Here is a 19,272-nt window from a genome sequence, read left to right as displayed (position 1 = left end):
TGCCTCAACCTCCCAAAGTGCTGGGATTACAGGTGTGAACCACTGCGTCCAGCAGAATCAATTAATTTTTTTATGTTGATCTTGTACCTGTGACCTGAACTTATTTAGTCCTAGGAATGTTTTTGTAGATTCTTCAGATTTTCTACCTAGATTTTCATCCTATCAGCTAAAAATTGGGAGTTTTATTTCTCCCTTTCCTTACATATTATTATGTAAGGAAATTAGGCATCTATTTGCCTAATTTTCTTTCTTTTTCTTGCCTTATTGTGCTGGCTGGGTCTTTCAGTACCATGTTGAACAGGAGTGGTGAGAGGAGACAGCCTTGCCTCGTCCCCATCTCAGAGGGGAGGCCTCTAGTCTTTCACTGTTAAGTATGATGCAAGCTGTAGGGCTTTCTGTAGATGCTCTTTATCAAGCTGAGGAAGTTAGCTTCTACTCCTAGCTTGTTGACAGTTTTTATCATGGATGAGTGTAGAATTTTGTCAAAAATTTTTTTGCATCAATTGATATGATCATGTGATTTTTCTTTTTTTTTTTTTTTTGAGACGGAGTCTCGCTCTGTCACCCAGGCTGGAGTGCCGTGGCTGGATCTCAGCTCACTGCAAGCTCCACCTCCCGGGTTTACGCCATTCTCCCGCCTCAGCCTCCGGAGTTAGCTGGGACTACAGATGCCCACCACCTCGCCCGGCTAGTTTTTTGTATTTTTTAGTAGAGACGGGGTTTCACCATGTTAGCCAGGACGGTCTCGATCTCCTGACCTCGTGATCCACCCATCTCGGCCTCCCAAAGTGCTGGGATTACAGGCTTGAGCCACCGCACCCGGCCAGATCATGTGATTTTTCTTTAGCATTTGCAAAATACTGTAAAAAGCTTGGAACCTTCCCGATCTTACAATCTTCTGAGACCTATGGGGCCCTAGGAGCTCAGATGCTACCGCTGTTCTAGTCCACCTTGTACCAGTGTGTTCCAGGGAATGTAACTTGAGCCCTACACCTGGCCAAACTAGCCAAATGTGGGGAAATGCCACAGTGTAGATTCTTGGAGATTTACAATGTCCATCGTCATAGCCAAGCCTCCGTGAAGCCCCGCGATAGATTCCTGTTACCTTCAACATGGACTTTACCACATTTATTTGACCACAGAGCTCTTTTTTTTGCACAAACCCTGTTACGGTCTCACTGGGCTTTCTCAGAAACACACTTAGAGAACTATTTTACTGATCTTGTCCCCTCATTTGCAGATGATCCAAAGACTGGAAAGAGAAGGGCTCTGACCAGGGCTCTGGTTAGTGGCATCACAGACACAAGGTCGCAGGTCTCCTGACTCCAGCCCACTGTTCCGGCTCCAGACCACACTGCTGTGACACGCTAACAAGTCAGCCAACATTCCTCATCACCAAGCTGGTCTCTTTCGTGGCTCCCGGGCACTCTATCCCCACTGAACCTGGGTCCAAGGGGTACAATTCTTCCTAGTTTCAGTGGGGTTGAAGGGTGGGCAGTATGAACACAGGCCTGGCCAGTCATGCTGTTCTCACTCCCCAACACCAGTCAGCGGATCTGGTGTGGACACATAACCAGTCTGACAACACTCGATCCCCAAAGGTGAGGCTAAATTCGAGGAAACTGAGCAAGGGCTACCAAGCGCTACCGCGCAGAGAAAAGCAAGGCTGCAGGCGGGGCACGGTGGCTCACACCTGTAATCCCAGTACTTTGGGAGGCCAAGGTGGGAGGACCGCTTGAACCCAGGAGTTCCGAGACCAGCCTGGGCAGCACAGTAAGACTCGTTCCCATTGAAAAAACAAAACAAGTTATGAAATGAGGGAGACCTTATTTCCTCATGACAGGCCTGAGCCCCCTGATCCAGTCAGGACAGAAGACCCTACCTTGAGATTCATTTTTATCTATTTTTTGAGACAGTCTGCTGTCACCTAGGCTGGAGTGCAGTGGCGCAATCTTGGCTCACTGCAACCTCCACCTCCTGGATTCAAGCAATTCTCTTACCTCAGCCTCCCGAGTAGCTAGGACTATAGGCTTGTGCCACCACACCTGGCTAATTTATTTTTTTTTGAGAGTCTTGCTCTGTCACCCAGGCTGGAGTGCAGCAGCACGATTTCGGCTCACTGCAAGCTCCGCCTCAGGTTCACACCATTCCCCTGCCTCAGCCTCCCAGGTAGCTGGGACTACAGGTGCCTGCCACCATGCCCGGCTACATTTTTTTTTTTTTTTTTTTTTTTGGCATTTTTAGTAGAGACGGTGTTTCACCATGTTAGCCAGGATGGTCTCAATCTCCTGACCTCGTGATCCGCCCGCCTCAGCCTCCCAAAGTGCTGAGATTACTGGTGTGAGCCACCGTGCCGGGCCTAATTTCTTTGTATTTTTAGTAGAGAAGGGGTTTCACCATGTTGGGCAGGCTGGTATGGAACACCTCACCTTAAGTGATCCACCAGCCTCGGCCTCCCAAACTGCTGGGATTACAGGCGTAAGCCACTGTGCCTGACCTCTACCTTGGGATTCAAATGACAGGAGACCAATAAGTGACTTTTTCCTCAAACCAATTAGATGGAATCCTGTCACCTGCTAACGGAAGCCTAACTCACATGTGAGGCAGATAGCTTAGAATAGGCCACCACTGAACTGGTTCGGCAGGCCCCTCTGGATGAGCGGGTGTTGGCCACCCCACAGTTCCAGAGCAAACAGCAATCTTGTCTGCTCTGGGCCTCATCCCCATCCCACCTCCCACCAAAAAGACACAGGCAGCCAAAGGCAGCGTGGGCGGTCGTTGGTATGCATCATACATTTATTAGTGAATATCCCTCTGAAATCAGCAACAATATTAAAAAAAATAATGATTGCACTACTTGGTCAAGCAGAACTAGCAACTTTCATTTTAAAAAAAGTACAAATCTGTTAAAAATTTCAATCAGTATACACATATATATAATACAACATACTAGTTATGTTAAATGCTACAAACCAATGTGAATCCCATGGAATGGATAAAACCACACATTTAAGCTTTAAGAACCATTTTTTTCTCTATATATTAGCATTTTCTCAAATACATACATGGGAGAAATGAGGTAACTGTAAAATGTGCAAGGAACAGGGCCCCCAAAATTACATATATTTCTATATATATATGTAATTTATATATATATAAAACCTTTCTAACACAGAACACAGGCGCTGGGCCCAGCCGGGGCTGGGGGAAGGTGCCCACTGTCATGCCTAGGCCAGAAGTTGGTAAATAAAAGAGTAAACAATGGCAAGCCCCCACCACAGGAAATCATTGGTAACATGGCATCTATAGCAAGGTCGGCAAATCACAAACATCCTAAGTAATTGTTGTATAAATCTTGGTTTTAATGATGATTTTTTAAATGCTGTGTTCCCCCCCAACAGCTGCTTGTTGGAATCACTGCTGCAGCCGACACACGGTCTGCGAGCCTGTTTCCGCCTGCCCCAGGAACCGTAAGGGGTTTGAAAACCTTTTGTTGGGGTCGGGAAGGGAGGGGTTGGAGAGGGTGGTTCTGTGTAAAACACGTGGGTTTTCAACACTGCTATAAATATAGAAACGTCACCTGGAGTTATATTACAGTAAGACTTTGGGTTCTCCATGGGGGTGGGACCAGGCTGACGGGCCCCACGGCAGGCTGGGGCGGGAGGTGGGAGCCAGGGCCGCTGCCGGGAGAACGAGGGTGGTTGGAGCATCCCTGAGGCAGCAGGCGCCAGGGGCTGCCTGCTAGGATGTGCCGGCCCCACACGCAGTTCGTTCAGGGCAGCAACACCAGCTGGGTGTAGGACAAGAAAGGATTGGGACCAGGGAAAGAGGGTGGGAAGCTCAGCCAGACCCTACAGCGGCCTCCTCCAGAGCTTGGAGGACAGGGAACAGGTTGGGAGGGCCCCCGGAGATGGGTGTCCACGGCCTTCCTGGTCCCCATTCTCCTGGGACTTCCTTGGAGGAGACTCGCCCAGGCAGGTGGGAGACGGGCCCCGGCTGGAGGGAGAAATGCCCTGAAAAGCGTCGGGTCCCGGTAGGCTCTAGGGACGTGTGCAGTACAGTGCATGGCAGTTATCAGCTGAGCACAGACCCCCAACCCTGCCCCACGACCGCCGGCCGCCCAGCCCAGCCCGGCCTGGCCCGGCCCGGCACACGCATGCATGCAGGCTGGCGAGCACCACCGTGCTCGGCCCCCTGGGCACTCGGTCCCAATTGGTCCCTATACCCGCCCCTATTAAACCAAAAGAAAACATAAATTGTCTTAAATATCCACATCCCCAAATCCTACACGCGATTTTGGGCCAAATGAATAAACAAAAACTGCTGCTCCTCACGTTCATGCAAAACAACAGAGGGAGAGGAGACTGGGCACAGGTCTGGCTGCATCCCCAGGAGGGGCAGCCACCGGGAACACAGGACTCCCTCTCCCCGTATGGCCCAGGCCCCTCAGGATACGTGTGCCCCAGCTCGGGGCTACGCTGGGACACTCTCCAGCCTGAGGGTAGGGCTGGAATGTTGTGCCTGGGATGAGGGTCCCCTAGGGAGCCAGACTCAGCCCTCACAGCAGCCAACACAGAGCCGGCTGCCTGAGTTCACTGTTTGGGGTCAAGGAGGGAGGATTCAGCCCTGGGGCTCAGGAAATGGCCTCGTGACACCATCAGTCTATGCACCTGGCAGTGCCACCTGGGCAGAGGGCACACCATTTCAGAGCACGAGACCTTCTGACCCAGGATGGTGCTGTCTGCCCATCCTGAGGCCAAGGATCTCCACCAGCCCCAGCGGGGGAGTGGACCCCTAGCTCTCAGTGCCAGCAGGAAAAGGAGGGACCCAAGGGCGCACAGGAGGGACACCAGGTTAGGGACACTCAGGCAGCTCCGTGGCGGGCGGACCGGCAGGCAGACTAGGGAGGGAGTCTTTGGAGCTTGGCAAATGCAGGGGCTTATTGCAGGGACTCCTTGCCGGGCTGACCCTGGCACCAGCTCTGGAGATACAGGCGGGAGCGATGGGGCAGGCCTGGGCCACTCCCTCCCCGTCCTCCCTGGCCCTACCCCCAAGTTTCCAGAGCTTCACGCAGGGTTCTCCCGGGCGGCTGTGTGGCCTCACTCAGCCTCCCTGGGCACCTCGGAGGCATCGGCCCGGCAGATGGGACACGTCCGGTTGGCCTGCGGGAACATGCATGTCAGGCGTTGCTTTCACCAGCCCCAACCCATCACATCTGTGCAGCCACCTGGAGGGACTTGGTCCCCTTGGAGCCGGAACTTCCGAGATGACGACAAGGACAAGGAGGGAAACAGCCCGGGCCTGCCCATCCATGCCCTGTCACTGCACGAGGAATGCCCAGGAGCCGGCCTGGGCAGTGTTACCTTCAGCCACTTGTCAACACACTTGGTGTGGAACTCATGGTTGCAGGGCAGGACTCGGAGCAGCTGCCGCGTCTCGAAGTCACTGAAGCAGACCACACACCTGCAGAGGGGCACGGAGCGTCACCTCCGCACTGAGGTCCACGGGAAGGCTCAGTGGAGTGTGACTCCCCTGAGAGGGGCGTCCCATGGCAGCCAGCTGTGTTCAGAGGGGCGGGAGGGGGGCATGGCACTCACAGCGTCTGCTCTGACTGATGGCTGTCCGGGTTAAAGCGGTATGACGGGAGCTGGTCTATGTCTGCTTTGGTGAGGCCGCGGGGCTTGGCATCTCCCAGCCGCTCGGCCAGGTTCAGGAGGGCCTGCATGCGGGCAGGAAATGGTCAGCGGCGCCCAGGGCTGCAGGTCTCCCAAACCCCACCTCCCAGCATGGGGATCCACGGGACCTCATAGTTCTCCATCTCCACGTCATCCACGTCCAGATCCAGGCTGATGGTGGGCCCCATTGCTGTTGGTGACATTGGCAGCATCGAGCTAGATAAAGAGAGACAAGTGTGGGGGCCCAGGGTCAAGGTCAAAAGGAGTGGGGTGCACAGAGCCACTCTCCTGACTCCCTCCTTGCAAACTGAGCCCAGAACGTTGCAGCGGCGAAGGGAGCCCAGCTGGTGTGCCTGTCAGGCTTGGGGGAGAACGCAAGATGGCTTCAGAGGCCCTGGGGCCCCTCGAGCTGTGTTTGGGTCTAACCACTGGAGGTTCTAGGAGAACAGGGCATCAGGGACCTCGGGTGGATGTGCTGATACTTACAGGAAGTAGGGCAGGAAGCTGGGGTAGTAGGGTGGTGGGGGTGGTGGTGGGGGCGGCGGAGGCAGTGGCTGCTGCAGGCGGTATCTCTGGGTGCTCAGTCTCCGCGGCATCATGTGAGAATATGGCTGCAAGAGGGGTCAGGTACAGGTCAGCCCGACGGGCCTGCCTCCCAGCCGGCCCGGAGCCCAGGTGGGGTTCGGGGTGGCACTCACCACACCAAAGGACAGCTCCTGGTGCAGCGGGTCGTGGGGCAGATAGTGCAAGGGCACTGATGGGGAAAGGGCTGGGCCAGGCGCAGAGGTGGAGTAGGTGAAGCTACCCAGGGAGTGCTGGTCCCCACGCAGGTCCACGTCATTGTCGAGCCGCTGTAGGGGCTGGAAGAAGCGGCGCCGGGTCAGGAAGTCAGTGAGACAACGCTGTCCTCGCCCCACCTCCCCCGACGCCATCCCCCTCCATCATCATCCCCCTCCAGCATCGGACCCCTGCCGACTCACCATCCGAGGGTGCTGGGTCTGCAGAGACACAAACTGCCCCAGGGGCGCCATGTGGGTGGGCTGCGGGGGTGGGGCCGGTGGTGGGGGATGCAGGATGTAGTGGTCACTGGAGATGAGGTGGGGGTAGGCCTGATAGGGCACAGGCAGCTGCTGCATGGTGCACGCCTGGATAAGCTGCTGAGAGAGGGGACAGGAGGCTGAGAATGTTCTCCTGGGCTCTGGGCCAGGTCTATGCCATGCCACCCAGCAAAAGGCCCCCACCCTGCACACACCCAGCAGCTCCAGGGTGTGCACAAGAAACCGTGTGGAAGGCCTATCCCTGTCCTAGGCCACCAGGCAGGACACTCTACTCTTCAGGCCCACAGCCTCAACTCCTGGGCCTCTGCCAAGCTGTAAGGCTTGTACAGGGGTACAGGGGTACTGGAAGGTCCCTGAACCTTGAAACACTCTATTACCAAATGTGAATACACGTATTCCTGGGGAGGCCAGGCAGGCACTCTGACAGCCTGGACGGCTGGATAGCTCAGCCCAGTTCAGGGCTGCCCTGGTGGAGGAGCTGGAAACACTCACTCACCGGGGGCGGGAGGCAGCAGAGGGGGTAGTGCTGCCCGCTGAACATCACGGAGCATGCTGGGAGCTGCTGGGCACTGCAGCCAGGGATGTGTTGGCCTGTAGGCAAGGGGAAGCCTTGGGTCGTCACTGTGGTGACCGTGTAGGACAGAGGGACAGGTCCCTGGTGCACCTGTGGGTAGAGAGAACGCCAGGAAAGGGTGAGAAGGAAGCTGGCCGTGAGGGCTACTCTCAGAGAAATCGTCCTGCCACGATCAGCTGCTGGCTCCCTTCCCTTCTCCACAGCGGCCTACCTCAGTGCAGACCAGACTGTGCCTCTACTCCCAGGTCCCCGGGGCAGAGAAAGCCCTGTGGGAATCCAGCTCTGCCAGTCATCCACTGTGGCCCCTTCCCCAGGCCTCAGTTTACCTACCTGTAAAACAGGGCTAATAATGCCTCCCTGGAACGTGAAATGAAGCAAGCTAGGTGAAATGAAGCAAGCTAGGTGAAATCACGGCCTTGCTACCTCAGCTTCTTAGAATGGCTCACAGGGCCAGGGGCACAGGGGATGGGGTTCTGCCTACCTGCTCGTGGAGATCAACCATGAACGGGCTCTGCTGGGTGGCTGGGTGCAGCATTCGGGGGCTCCCGCCGGCAGGAGCCGAGGCTCGGCGCTCCTCTACGGGGAGGTGTGGAGGTCGGGACAGCGGCTGCTGGGAGGGTAAGCGCTCATCCCGGGCAGGTGGGCTGGCCAGGGGACCCTCGAGGCTGGGGCTGCACCACAGAGAGGAGGCCCCGATAGGACTGAGGGGGGCCACTCGTGCACAGAGCAGGGAGAGAAGCCAGGGTGACTCCCCCCATGGGGAGGGAAGGCACCTCAGGGCCCTGCGCCCCACCCCTGCTGGCCCCCGTGCCCCAGCATCAGAACTGTGAGGCTCCTTCCTACCTTCCCCAGAGCTGGCCTGGGGTGCTGCCGGGTCCCGCAGAGAATCGCCGCTGACCCACGGGGGCAGAGGGTGGCCACCTAGTCACTGCCAGAGCCCATGGTCGCATCAGGGGGGGCAGGGGGGTGGAGGGGCTGGGCCGGGACTCACAACCCTAGGAAGCAAGGAGACAAGGAAACTGAGGCGCCTGGTCAACATGGGGAAACCTTGTCTCTACTAAAAATACAAAAACTAGCCAGGCATGGTGGCGGACACCTGTAATCACAGCTACTTGGGAGGCTGAGGCACGAGAATCGCTTGAACCTGGGAAGCGGAGGTTGCGGTGAGCTGAGCTGAGATGGCGCCACTGCACTCCAGCCTAGTGACAGAACGAGACTCTGTCTCAAAAAAAAAAGAAAAAAGAAAAAAAGGAAACTGAGGCACAGAGGAGTCCAGGCGCTTGCACCATAAGGGGTCAGGAGACAGAACCCAACCTCTGCAGTGTGACCCCAGGGACCAATGGTGTTCAGCCGTGCCCCTCCTCCGAGTCCTGGGGTCCAGTGCTGAAAAGCCAGGACAACTCAGCCTGCCAGCACCCAGGCCTCCTCAGTTGTGAGCTCAGGGAGCCGCCCAGTGTGCTTCCAGGCCAGTGGGCTCCCCATAGGCTCCCGCTGGGCGGGGTCTAAGGGCACCCTGTCTCGGAAAGGGGCTTAGGGATGGACCTTTTTCTGCCTTATACCAGGGGCTACAACTTGGCCTTCAGGTGGCAGCTGGGGGTTCCTGAGGAGGCTCCAGCATCCTCCCTTCCCTCTGGTTGGCTCCAGCAGGGATTCCAAACAGGCCTGGGACCCAGTTCTCCTCTTATGGGCGCCAGGCAAGAGGTTCTAACCTGCTCCTGCCCTTGGGGGCTTCCAGTTCAAGGCAAGACACTATTCTTTCTTTCCTTAACCTACTCCCACTGTGCCTACCCAAGTGTGACTTCATCTACCTTTCAAGAATGTATAGCTGGCCCATTTGACAGAGGAGGAAACTGAGGCTCAGCCAGAAGAAACTTGCCCAAAGCCCCACGGTAGTGTTAAAGCTGGGAGGTGGGCCAAAGACAAGCCTCTCCCTGTGCTCTGCTGCCAACAGAGAGGACCAGTCCCAGGCTTCACGGAGGCAATGAAGGAAGCCGGCCTGGGGAGATTGGAGTCTGGCATGCAGCGAGGCCCTTGCTCTGGGGCCCCCAATCCAGCCCTCAAAGTGGGAGGTGGGGCCTGTTGAGAAAAAAGGGAAGCAAGAACCGGAGAGAGGAAGTTGAATAGGAATGGGTTGGGCAGGGTCTCCTGCCTCCGGCCAGAGCCGAGGGTCCAGGTGGGGGATGTCGAGGGACCTGGCTCCACCTCAGGGTTCCGCTCAACTCAAAGTTGGGACGAGGCCCTTGACGGAAAAGCTCTAGAACCTATCAGGCCCTGCAAAGCTGAAGGATGCATCCGACAGGACCAGCTCTTTGTTGTTCCTGCCACAGGGAGGCCCCTTCCATCCCTTCTCCCATCTAACAAAACTCCTATGCATCCTTGATACCCAGCTTTCAATGTTGCCTCCCTGTTGACACAGCCAGCCAGCGTAACTGTCAGCTCAACACCTAGTTCCTTCCTGCCAACAGCAGCAAGAACCATTTCCTCTGTGCTGCACTTCACAAGCCTGGGCCCTACTTCTCAAAAGGAGCCCACATGGGAGATGGGGCCCGGCCAGCAGAGGGTGTGGGCAGGGCCAGGGACCACTTTGTGTCCAGCTCAGGGCAGGCCTGATGGGATAAATGTGCACGGAACAGAGCCAATCACACAGGTCCGAGGCCACCCAGTCTGGCAGCGATGACTTTAATGCCAACGACTGAAAATTGGGAGATTACAAAAAAAACCTGGCTTCTCATGGCAAGTCTGGTCCCACTTGTTTCTCCCTGTCCCCCTCACTGGGAGCAAGAGCTTTCCCTCCAGGTCACCCAGGCCCATCCTCTGCCTGCCCACCATCAGGGACTGGGTTTGTGACCCCTGGCCTGGGCCAAGTGCACATCATGACAGCCATGTCTACACACACAGCCTCCCTAATTCCTGCCGACAAACCAGCCAAGGAAACAACGGCCAAGGGAGACTCAGGAAATCCCCAAATAACTGAAACAGCAGATGCCTGGCCCATCCCAAGCCTCCTGGACCAGACGCTTTGGAGAGATGGGGAACAAGGGCACCTAGATTTTTATCAAATTCCCCAGAAGTTGTCACAGCACAGCTAGGATTGGGAATTTCTACCTTAGCTAACCTCAGAAAGCCTGGGAGCCCGCAGTTCTGCTGGTGCGGAACAAGCACCATAATAACTATGCCGTTTCCCCTGCGCCAACTTGGTGAGTCCTCCCAGCAGCCAAGACACCAAGGCTGGGAGAGGTGAGGTCCAAGGCCAGTCAGCTGGAATCGTGAGGACACAGGGGCATGACCTAAGCAGTCTGGCCGTAAAGCACCCATGATTAGCCACCAAACCAGCAGTCTTGACTGCTCCTTATGCCAGGATGTCTTGCAGATGGCTGAGCAGTGCCAGACCCAAGGCACTCTCACGGAGGCTCAGGCCTGGGGGTGTCTGCTCTGTAGACACCCTACAAAGGCACCCACTCCCCAGGGCAAGGAAGGTGGTAAGGAGCTGTGAAAGCAAGCCAGAAGACAGAAGGGCCTCCAGCTGTGGGTAAGAGCGTCAGCCCTCACAGACTCACACACGACAGTGACTTCTAGCTAGATTCTTGCCTACAGACCATGGGCAAGGGCTTCCCCTCCCGAGCCTCAGTATCTTCATCTGTAAAATGGGAACAGCCCAATAACTACCTCCTAGTTTACCATCAGGGACTGCTCCAAGGCAACAGCAGAGGCAGCTTGTAAAGTCTGAACTTAGCTTGGGTGTGAATGATCATTATTAGAGACTACAACACACTGACCTCCATTTCCAACCCTGAGCAGAGCTTGAAGGGTGCCACTTCCCGGGCAGCAGGCTACTCTAGGGGAATACCTCAGTTGGGAAGAGTGGATCCTGGTTCTTTAAGCCCTGCCAGGAACAGGGGTGGCATAGAAAGGTTACACCCACTTCACAGCTGAGAAAACTGGGGCTGAGAGAAAGGAAGTAAGTTACTCTAGGCCACAAGGCCAGAGGGAACAGAACTGGTCCGTCCTAGTTGGCCTCCTAGGCCCAAACTCCCCCAACCCATAACTCCTTGTGGCATCAGTAGCTGGAGGAAATCACCTAATCCCGGGTCGCCAAGCTGTACGGGAGGCTGGGAGAGCACTCTCTTTCAGGCACCCATCTTTAGCTCGGTGGTACAGAGAAGCAAGCAAGGCCCAGAGTTGGAGCTAGCAACTTGCTCAAGGTCAAACAGCAAGGGTGGCCAGGTGGCCTCCCCTAACAACTGCTCTGCCAGTCCACATTTCTGTGCTGTGCTGTCACGGAGGTCTGTGCGATCAAGTCTTCAGAGTCCCGTCGCTGAGCCCCGTCCGCCCTGAGGCATGCAATGCATTTTGCAGTTAACACCACCCCTCTACACCCACCCAGGAAAGCCGGCCAACCCCTTAGGTCCAGCGCCCCAAGCACCTACCCTGACCTCGGTCTAAGAGCCCCAGGGATCTGTTTGCAGGAAGAGACACTCCCTTTTGCAGATAAAAACACAGTCAGACCCTGGGGGCATGAGCAGACACAGCCAGGAAGAGAAGCCCCCCTTCTTACTTCCCCATACCCCACTCCAAACAAGCAGGCTCTGCCCAGCGCAAGCAGAGCTTCCCAACTGGAAGCCGCTGAGGGCCGGACCACCAGACGACGAGAGAAAACTCCCTGGGTGACCTTGGTCAAGGAAATCCTTTTGCTTCTGAGAGCCTCAGTTGGCACAACTGTAAAATGGGGGTAGAAATCTTTCCTTCCCAGAGCGCCCAAATAAACCAGAAGAGTCAAGAAGAAACCAGGTGGTCACACTAGTGGGGGAGGAGACCAGTGTCCCTGGGGAAGGGGGGCTCTCCAACGCGGGCCAAGTGCATATTGTGGGGCTCTGGGAAGCTTACCCAGCCACCCCTCTCCAGGCATAGTGCTGGGGAGCCGAGGCGCGGACGTCTGCCCCGAGAGGGGCCTCCCTCGTCCGCTTCCCACTCTTTTGTGCCGCTCTCGGAGGGACACCGGGGGCGGGAGGCAAGACTGCAGCGCAGGGGCCGGAGCGCTGTGACTTTAAGAGCCGAGGATCCCGGACCATGTGCTCGGCGAGAGACAAAAGCAACAACAAAGGAAGTGGCGGCCGCAGGGGGAGGGGGCGGCTCCTTCCTCTCCAACCGCAGCGCTCAGCCGCAGGAGAGGGGAGACCTGGCCCGGCCACGGGGGGCCCGGGGGGGGGGGTTCCTGATCCCTGGGGTCTCGCTGTCCGCAGTCTGGACCGCCCGTGATTAACCCCTGCGGGGCTAGCTAGATCACGGCCCCCATTCCCAGGGGAGGGGAACAGGAGGTCCATGAGTAGGGAAATAGGGAGTTGGGGGCCCTGGCCCCGACTCACCTTTGGCCGCCCGGCCACACGTTGACTCCTTTGTTTCCGATCTAAGACGGCCAAACTGGGCAGGGGGCGGGGGGGGGGGCCTGCCTGGACCCTTTAAGAGCTCCCGCCCTGCGAAACAATGTGCTCGCCTCCCAACCCCCGGGTCCAGGGGCAGCCCGGCTCCTTCCGGGGCCTCTCTCTTTGTTGTTCGCCCGACGGCGTCTGCCTCACGAGGCCCACACGCGGTCAGTCTCTCTCGGCCCAGGCCCTCAGGGAGCGGGAGGCGGCGCAGGACGCAGCTGGGTCTGCGCGGCAGCCGGCGGCTGGCCCTTTAAGAACTGTCCGCGGCGGCAGCGGAATGTAACAAACCCCACATTTGATTCACAACATTCGAAGTGGCGGGGTCGCGCGCCGGGCGGGAGGGGGCTCGCGGGGGCGCGCCAGGAGGATACGGCAAACAGTAGCCCGCTGCAAGCCCGCGGGGGCCCCGCCCCGCGCCGGGAGCTCCGTCCTGAGAGCCAATCACTCGCCGCGACCACGCACGTGACTACTGGGCCGCCATCTTGAAAGATTTTTTTTAACCTCCTCGCCCCCACCTTCGCACTTAAAGTGACCGCAGCCCTAGTCAAAAGCAAGGGGCGGGGCCACACGGACTGATATAAAGATTGGGAAACCCCAGGGTGGGCAAAACCGATCGGCTGCAACTCGAACTTGCTATGCAAACTCGCTAACTACTCGCACCTCTGAGGCTCAGTTTCCCTGCCGAAGAAACTGTACTGCAGCAGAACCGGCAGTACGGACTTACTGTGTCATGGTCCCCTCCTCGGGGACAGGGTGCCGCCTGAGATACTGAAGTGCAATGGGTCTGACCTCTGACGGGGCGAGAGCGGCCTCAAGCCGGCCCAAGTGGTTAGGCTAGCTCTAACAACCCTGGGCCGGCTACCTTCCCGGAGATGACGTCACCCCCAAGAGCTGCAGCACCGCGCTGACATCATGGCCCGGCCGCCCCACATCTCCTTGTTTATACTATGCGGCGTCTTTAAAAAGCTGGGACGGCCCAGATTGCCCAACAGACCAATGGCGGGCTACCCATGCAAACGAAATAACGTCGGCCGGGCAAGGAGATTGGCCCTGCTCGCGCTGACGTCACAGAGACATTTAACCGCCCCGCCCCCAGCGTGGCGGCGAAGGAAGAGGGGCGGGGAACAGGTTGTAGCTTAAAGCAAAACTGCAGTCACCGGGCACTCTAGTTGCTAGGCTGGACTTGAGAGTTGGGTGTCCCCGCGGAGACCTCCCTACCCAGGGAAACTGGGAACTAAGCCCAGTGAAGTCTCTATACTTTAGTTTTCTGTTCTTCTCAGCAGCTATGAGACGGAGGGATTGCTAATAGCCAGTTCTTTTTACAGATGGGGAAAGTGAGGGCCTTCCCTTACTCCAGATCACACAACTAGAAGTGTGGCGGAGCAGGAATTTGAACCTAACCCAAAGCCAAGCCTCTTTCTCCTTTGCCTGGAAGCCCACCCGCCCGGGCAAAATTTATACAAAATGAGGTATTACCTCCATCACAATTATATAAGCAGAAAATCAGTAATTTCCTAAATATTCAAGAGCTGGAACAGGTCGAATAATGAATATTGGGTCCATGCATATATAATCAATAACGACTCTCGGGCAGTTACCACAAAGAGGCAGCTGGAGGCGACATGGGGCTACCTCCAAGACAGCCATAAACAAGGCGCCAATGCAAAATGTTAACATCTGTTAACCTGCGTGGTGGGCCATGGGGCAGGGGGATGGGGAGCTCACTTTCTTTGCTTCTTTGGTATATTTCATAATCCCAAATTTTAAATAAAAATGGAAACCAAGATGCTGAACAGGTGTAACAGTATGTATCAGGTTTTTTTAATTGGACATATACCACATCTGCATTTATTTCTGGAAGGGTATACAGAAAACTGATTAACAATTGTTGCCCTTAGGGAGAAATGGAAGGGAGAAGTGGGTCAGGAGGATAGACTATTGTATATATTGCACATTAGCTCTTTTAAAAAAACCCTATGCATCATAACCCACTGAAATTTTAAAAGAAAACTATTATAGAGACTATGTCTTAAGTCTTTTAAGCCAGAAAACCGTTTGTTCCCTTAGAATCAGAAATCCCCTTTCAGCTTGGGGAACAGACATGTTTATGGCAATGTTTAGACCAGCAACAATCAGTATCACTGTGCAACACAATGACTGAAGATGGAACTGAGCCGGCTGTTTGCAGATCTCTAAGCAACACAAGAGCAAGTTCATGATGCAGTGCTATTGATGTTACCTGGAATGCCAAACTCTATCCATCACAGTTAAAAATTACGTGTGCATGAGAATAAGTGTGGATATATAAGGTTATGTCTTTAACCAGTTCCTTATCATCAACTGTTCCTTCACCTCCAATGTCTCCTTCAACCTTTTGTTTTCCCCACCACATAAAAGCAATTTGAAAACCCTCCCCTTGGCCGGGCGCAGTGGCTCACACCTGTAATCCCAGCACTTTGGGAGATCGAGGCGGGCAGATCACGAGGTCAGGAGTTTGAGACCAGCCTGACCAATGTGGTGAAACCCCGTATCTACAAAAAATACAAAAATGAGCCAGGCATGGTGGCGTGCACCTGTAAACCCAGCTACTCAGGAGGCCGAGGCAGGAGAATCGCTTGAACCCAGGAGGTGGATGTTGCAGTGAGCCGAGATCACGTCACTATACTCCAGCCTGGGCGACAGAGTGAGACTCTGTCTCAAAAAAAAAAAAACAAAACCAAATAAAACCCTCCCCACACTCGAAGGTACCTACATATTTGTTAGATTACTGCCTGCCTGCCCTCATGGATAGGGCCTACAGTGGCTCCCTACTGCCTGGCTTCGAGGCTGCACTTAACAAGCTCTTCCTGCCCAAACTTTCAGGCTCGCCTCTCCTCAGTCCCTCCTCTCACACCTCTGGCCTTCTCTCCCTGCCACCTTCCTGCCTTTTTTCAGGCTAGACCGCCTGCCTGGGATGCCCTCTCTTTTCCTTTCTGCCAATCCAGTTCACTTTTCGGCCGTTTGAAGCTCTGTTCCTATCTCGCCTTTTACAGGAAGCTGCCTGTGGCATCTCCAGCTGTGCTGAATCCCCCATTTTTGAACGCAGAGCTAGATGCACCCCAGCCTTTACCTCATGCCATTTAATTTGCACACACTCCTGTCACAATCTCTGTGAGTTTCACTCAGTAATTCCCCTGACTGAAGGGGTTTGGCTTTTTTAAGTGCGCAGATGTCCAACCTTCACTGGCACATACGAGTACCCCAGCCTCATTTTACAGATGAGGATCTGAGGCCACACAGTGAGACCACCTTTACCATCCCCACTCCAGGAAAGTGACCCTCCAGCCACAATCTAATCCTGTACTTTTAAGCCAACAAGCCTCTGACTATGGCATTCTCCCTGCTTAATATGTCCTCAATATCTCCTACTTACTGGGCAAAATCCTGCTCATGCTTTGGGGCTAGCTCAAGGACCACTCCCTTGGAGCCTTCCCTGCCCCGCCGGCTTGCTCTGGCATCCTCAGTCCATTAGGATTACCATCACATTGCATCATGAGAGCAGAAGGCCATCTCCATGTGACTGCTCCCCCTGCTCTCAGCAGGGCCCACAACACCCAGTCTAGGGCCTGGCTGCCGCTGGGTGGCGGATGCCCAGGGATGGGGCTCTGGGTCTGCCTCTTGTCCTGCAGGACCAGGAAACCCCTGCTCTGTCCTGGCCCCAGGAAACCCTCAGTAAATCCTCAGTCACTTGAGTTTCCCCTCAGCGCCAGAGGCCAATAACACATCTCCCCCTAACCTGAAAAACCTCGTGGGCGATTGTAAAATCACTCTGGATTAAATGGGAAGGGAGGCACAATTTTCCCAGAATTTTCCAGTTTTTCAAATGAAGCCAGAAATCTGAACTTTTCTTTGAATCCCTCCTCAGGGTCACTGATGGATCTTAGGCTTTGGAACCCTGCTGTGGGGACATGGCCTGCACCCCTACAGTGCCAGCCGCGTTCTCCTCACACCCCAAGCCCTCGCAGGCAGGTGTTGTTTACTTTCATCTCACAGAGAGGAAAGCAGTTCAGAGGCATGGAGGGGCCGACCCTCACCACAGAGCCCAGAAGTGGGAAACCTCAGATGGGAGTGGCCCATCTGCTTTGGCATCTGCTGTGAGGTTCTATGGGGGAAATAGGGGTCCTAGAGTCTTCCACAAGCTCTGGGCAAGTCCTATCCTGATCCTCTCGTCATCATGATCTAAGAGCTGGCCATCAGCATTGGCCCCATTTTACAGATGAGGTGAGAGGTGACAGGACTCACCCAGTGTCATGCAGCCATCAAGAGGCAAACCTGGGATCCCATTCTAATCTCACATTGTGTGGTTTGTGCAATAGGAATGCCAATACAGGGGCCCCCGTGGTTGCTGAAGAACCAAATACAGATGTCCCCAGGGAAAGGGGAGAACACAGAGGCTCAGGGACTAGTGGATAGCTCCAGATCAGGGTGGACAGGAGCCTGAGAGGGATCCAAAGTTTGATCCTTCCAGCACAAAGCACTAGATGCCACATTCCGGCTTCCTCCCCCACGCCTCCTCTGCAGAGGGGAGGGGCTTGCGCAGGCTGAGGCAGGAAGAGGACATGGCCATGTTTCCTGATGGGGCCCTGCCCGACCAGGGTTCTCACCTACCCCAGAGCCTGGACAACTGGCTGGATCTCTCCCTCAGAGTCAGAAAGTATCCCATTTCTTTCTTCCAAGGCCCCTCAAACCTCCCTCCAAACAGGCAGGGCCCAGTCACCTTCCCAGGATGGAGCTGCCGGGACACAGAGACTGGGGTACCAGCCAGGGACACAGCACAGCCTGGCAAAGCCAGCTCAGGGCTCACACCTCCCAGACACCAGAGCATCAGACCAGGGCCCAGAGCCTCACACACCAGGGAGGGAGTAGACAAGGCCCTGCTAAGTCCTCTCCACTCAGGGCTGGCCTCAACACCCCTGAGCCCCGAGTTCTGGCTCCATTGAGTGGCTGTGCAGATGGCGGCGAGGGCAGCGCGTCTGGAGAGATGCTCCAAGTCTGGGGCTCTGGCCCATCAGCGCTCGGGCTCCAGTTTCGAGACCTTGGGTAAGTTCTATGGCTCCTCTCCTCCTCAGTCTCTAGTCTGTAAAGTTGGGTGATCGATAATAACTAGGCCACTGGGGGAAAGGACTACATTGAGGGGTGAGACAGAGCCCCTGAGGCCAGCCCGTCCTGCCTCTGCTTAGCCTGTGACCTAAGGTCTGTGAGACTGTTTGTCCAGGTATGAAGCGGGGTGAAAGCATCCTCCTCGGTGGGTCAACAGAGGTTCTCTGTGTGTGTGCCGGTGGGCGGTACCTGCTGACTTTTCGGGTCTGGGTCTGCATTTGGAGGTGTGCGCTGTGTGGGTGTGGCGTGGGGGCGTTCCCCTTTCTGACTCCTCCTCCCCACCCCGCAGCTCTCACTACGGGAACCCCCAGATTCTGCAAAGGGGGCAGGAACCCGTCACCGCATTGTTCAGTGATGAAAACCGAGGGCTGCAGGAGTGCGGTCCCTGGAAGACCCAGGAAGACGAGTCTTCCCGAATCCCCCACTGTCCCTCCATCTCAGTCGTCCTCCTCCCCCCACTTCCCAGTCCCCGGCACCAGCTCAACTAGAGCTTAGTGGCTTTCAGGCAACGGAAGCTGTGTGACCTTGGGCAAGACACGGACCCTCTCCGGAACCCGCGGCGTTCCGACATCCAGAATGCAGTAAGGACGGCGCTGGAGTGCAGCGGTCTGTTCCCCGGACCTGCAGCCGCTCCAGGGCAGGGCTCTGGCCGCTCTGGCTCCCCGGCGGCTGGCACAGGGGGAGTCGGGGAAATGTCTAGGACGGACATGGCGAGGCCAAAGAGCTGCAGCGCGTCTCCGGCTCGCGGTCCGTGACCCGCCGGGGGTGGCGGTCGGGACGTGCGCGGGGCGCAGGGCACGCGGGGGCTCGGAGTACCCTGAGGCTCCCCGAGCTGGGGCGTGTGGACCTAGCAGACGGGGAGAAGAGCGGCGCAGCTCCCGCTGCCGGGCCCGGGACTGCGAGCTCCCACCGTGCGGGCTCCGGCAGAGGCCTGGCGGGAAGCCCCCGCGTGCGCTCCTCCGCCGGCCCGCGGCCGCCCCCTACCGCCGCCTGCTCGCCGGCCCTGCGCCCGGGGCGCTCGGCGCAGGGTCCGGGCCGGGCGTTACCTGGGGCCGCGGCGGGGCTCCACCCCCACCCGGCGGCCGGCGCGTCGCTCCCGCTGCAGCCCGGGCTCGCGGTGCGGCTGCGGCCCGCGCGCCGCCTGCCGCGGCCCCTCTCCGGCCCCGTGCAGGGGAACCGTCCGCGGACCTCACCGCCCGGGCGCGCGGGGCCCACGCCAGCTGCGCAGCTTCCAGGACCCCCGCCCCGGCCCCTCGCGAATGGAGCTGCCTGGACCGCACCACGCGTGCGGGAGCGCGGGTGGCGCGGGCGGGGCGGAGCCTCTTTCGGCCGCGCCCGCCCAGCGTCAGTCGGCCAGGGGTGCGTAAGGGCGCGGCGCCTGGGGCCTGGCAGCGTCCGTGACC

At 56.8% G+C, this 19,272-nt stretch overlaps 2 protein-coding genes across 4 annotated transcripts; one reads left to right on the top strand and one right to left on the bottom strand.

Moving 5' to 3' along the window:
* Positions 1-2,770: 2,770 nt before the first annotated feature.
* Positions 2,771-13,759, bottom strand: RNF44 (ring finger protein 44). 3 transcript variants are annotated; one of them, XM_010386386.2, is made up of 11 exons: positions 12,671-13,145; positions 8,151-8,302; positions 7,789-7,978; positions 7,230-7,397; positions 6,656-6,829; positions 6,374-6,535; positions 6,162-6,286; positions 5,804-5,891; positions 5,598-5,719; positions 5,364-5,463; positions 2,779-5,162 (listed from the first exon to the last, which is right to left on the bottom strand). In XM_010386386.2, exons 2-11 carry the CDS (start codon positions 8,255-8,257, stop codon positions 5,100-5,102), a joined length of 1,299 nt encoding a protein of 432 aa, XP_010384688.2. In that variant the 5' UTR covers positions 8,258-8,302; positions 12,671-13,145; the 3' UTR covers positions 2,779-5,099. The 3 variants fall into 3 exon arrangements, with proteins under 3 accessions (XP_030782862.1, XP_010384688.2, XP_030782863.1); XM_030927003.1 differs by lacking the exon at positions 12,671-13,145 and adding an exon at positions 13,455-13,759 and having other exon boundaries at positions 4,935-5,162; positions 7,789-7,917; XM_030927002.1 differs by lacking the exon at positions 12,671-13,145 and having other exon boundaries at positions 2,771-5,162; positions 6,656-6,832; positions 8,151-8,257.
* A 3,573-nt stretch (positions 13,760-17,332) lies between these two features.
* Positions 17,333-18,883, top strand: LOC115896430. Its single transcript, XM_030927004.1, has 2 exons — positions 17,333-17,809; positions 18,159-18,883. Exons 1-2 carry the CDS (start codon positions 17,496-17,498, stop codon positions 18,355-18,357), a joined length of 513 nt encoding a protein of 170 aa, XP_030782864.1. The 5' UTR covers positions 17,333-17,495; the 3' UTR covers positions 18,358-18,883.
* The last annotated feature ends 389 nt before the right edge of the window (positions 18,884-19,272 follow it).

Source organism: Rhinopithecus roxellana, chromosome 3, assembly GCF_007565055.1.
Source record: "Rhinopithecus roxellana isolate Shanxi Qingling chromosome 3, ASM756505v1, whole genome shotgun sequence".
Lineage (NCBI taxonomy): Eukaryota > Metazoa > Chordata > Mammalia > Primates > Cercopithecidae > Rhinopithecus > Rhinopithecus roxellana.
Note: the sequence above shows the minus strand (reverse complement) of the source record. Positions and strands in the feature narration are given on the sequence as shown.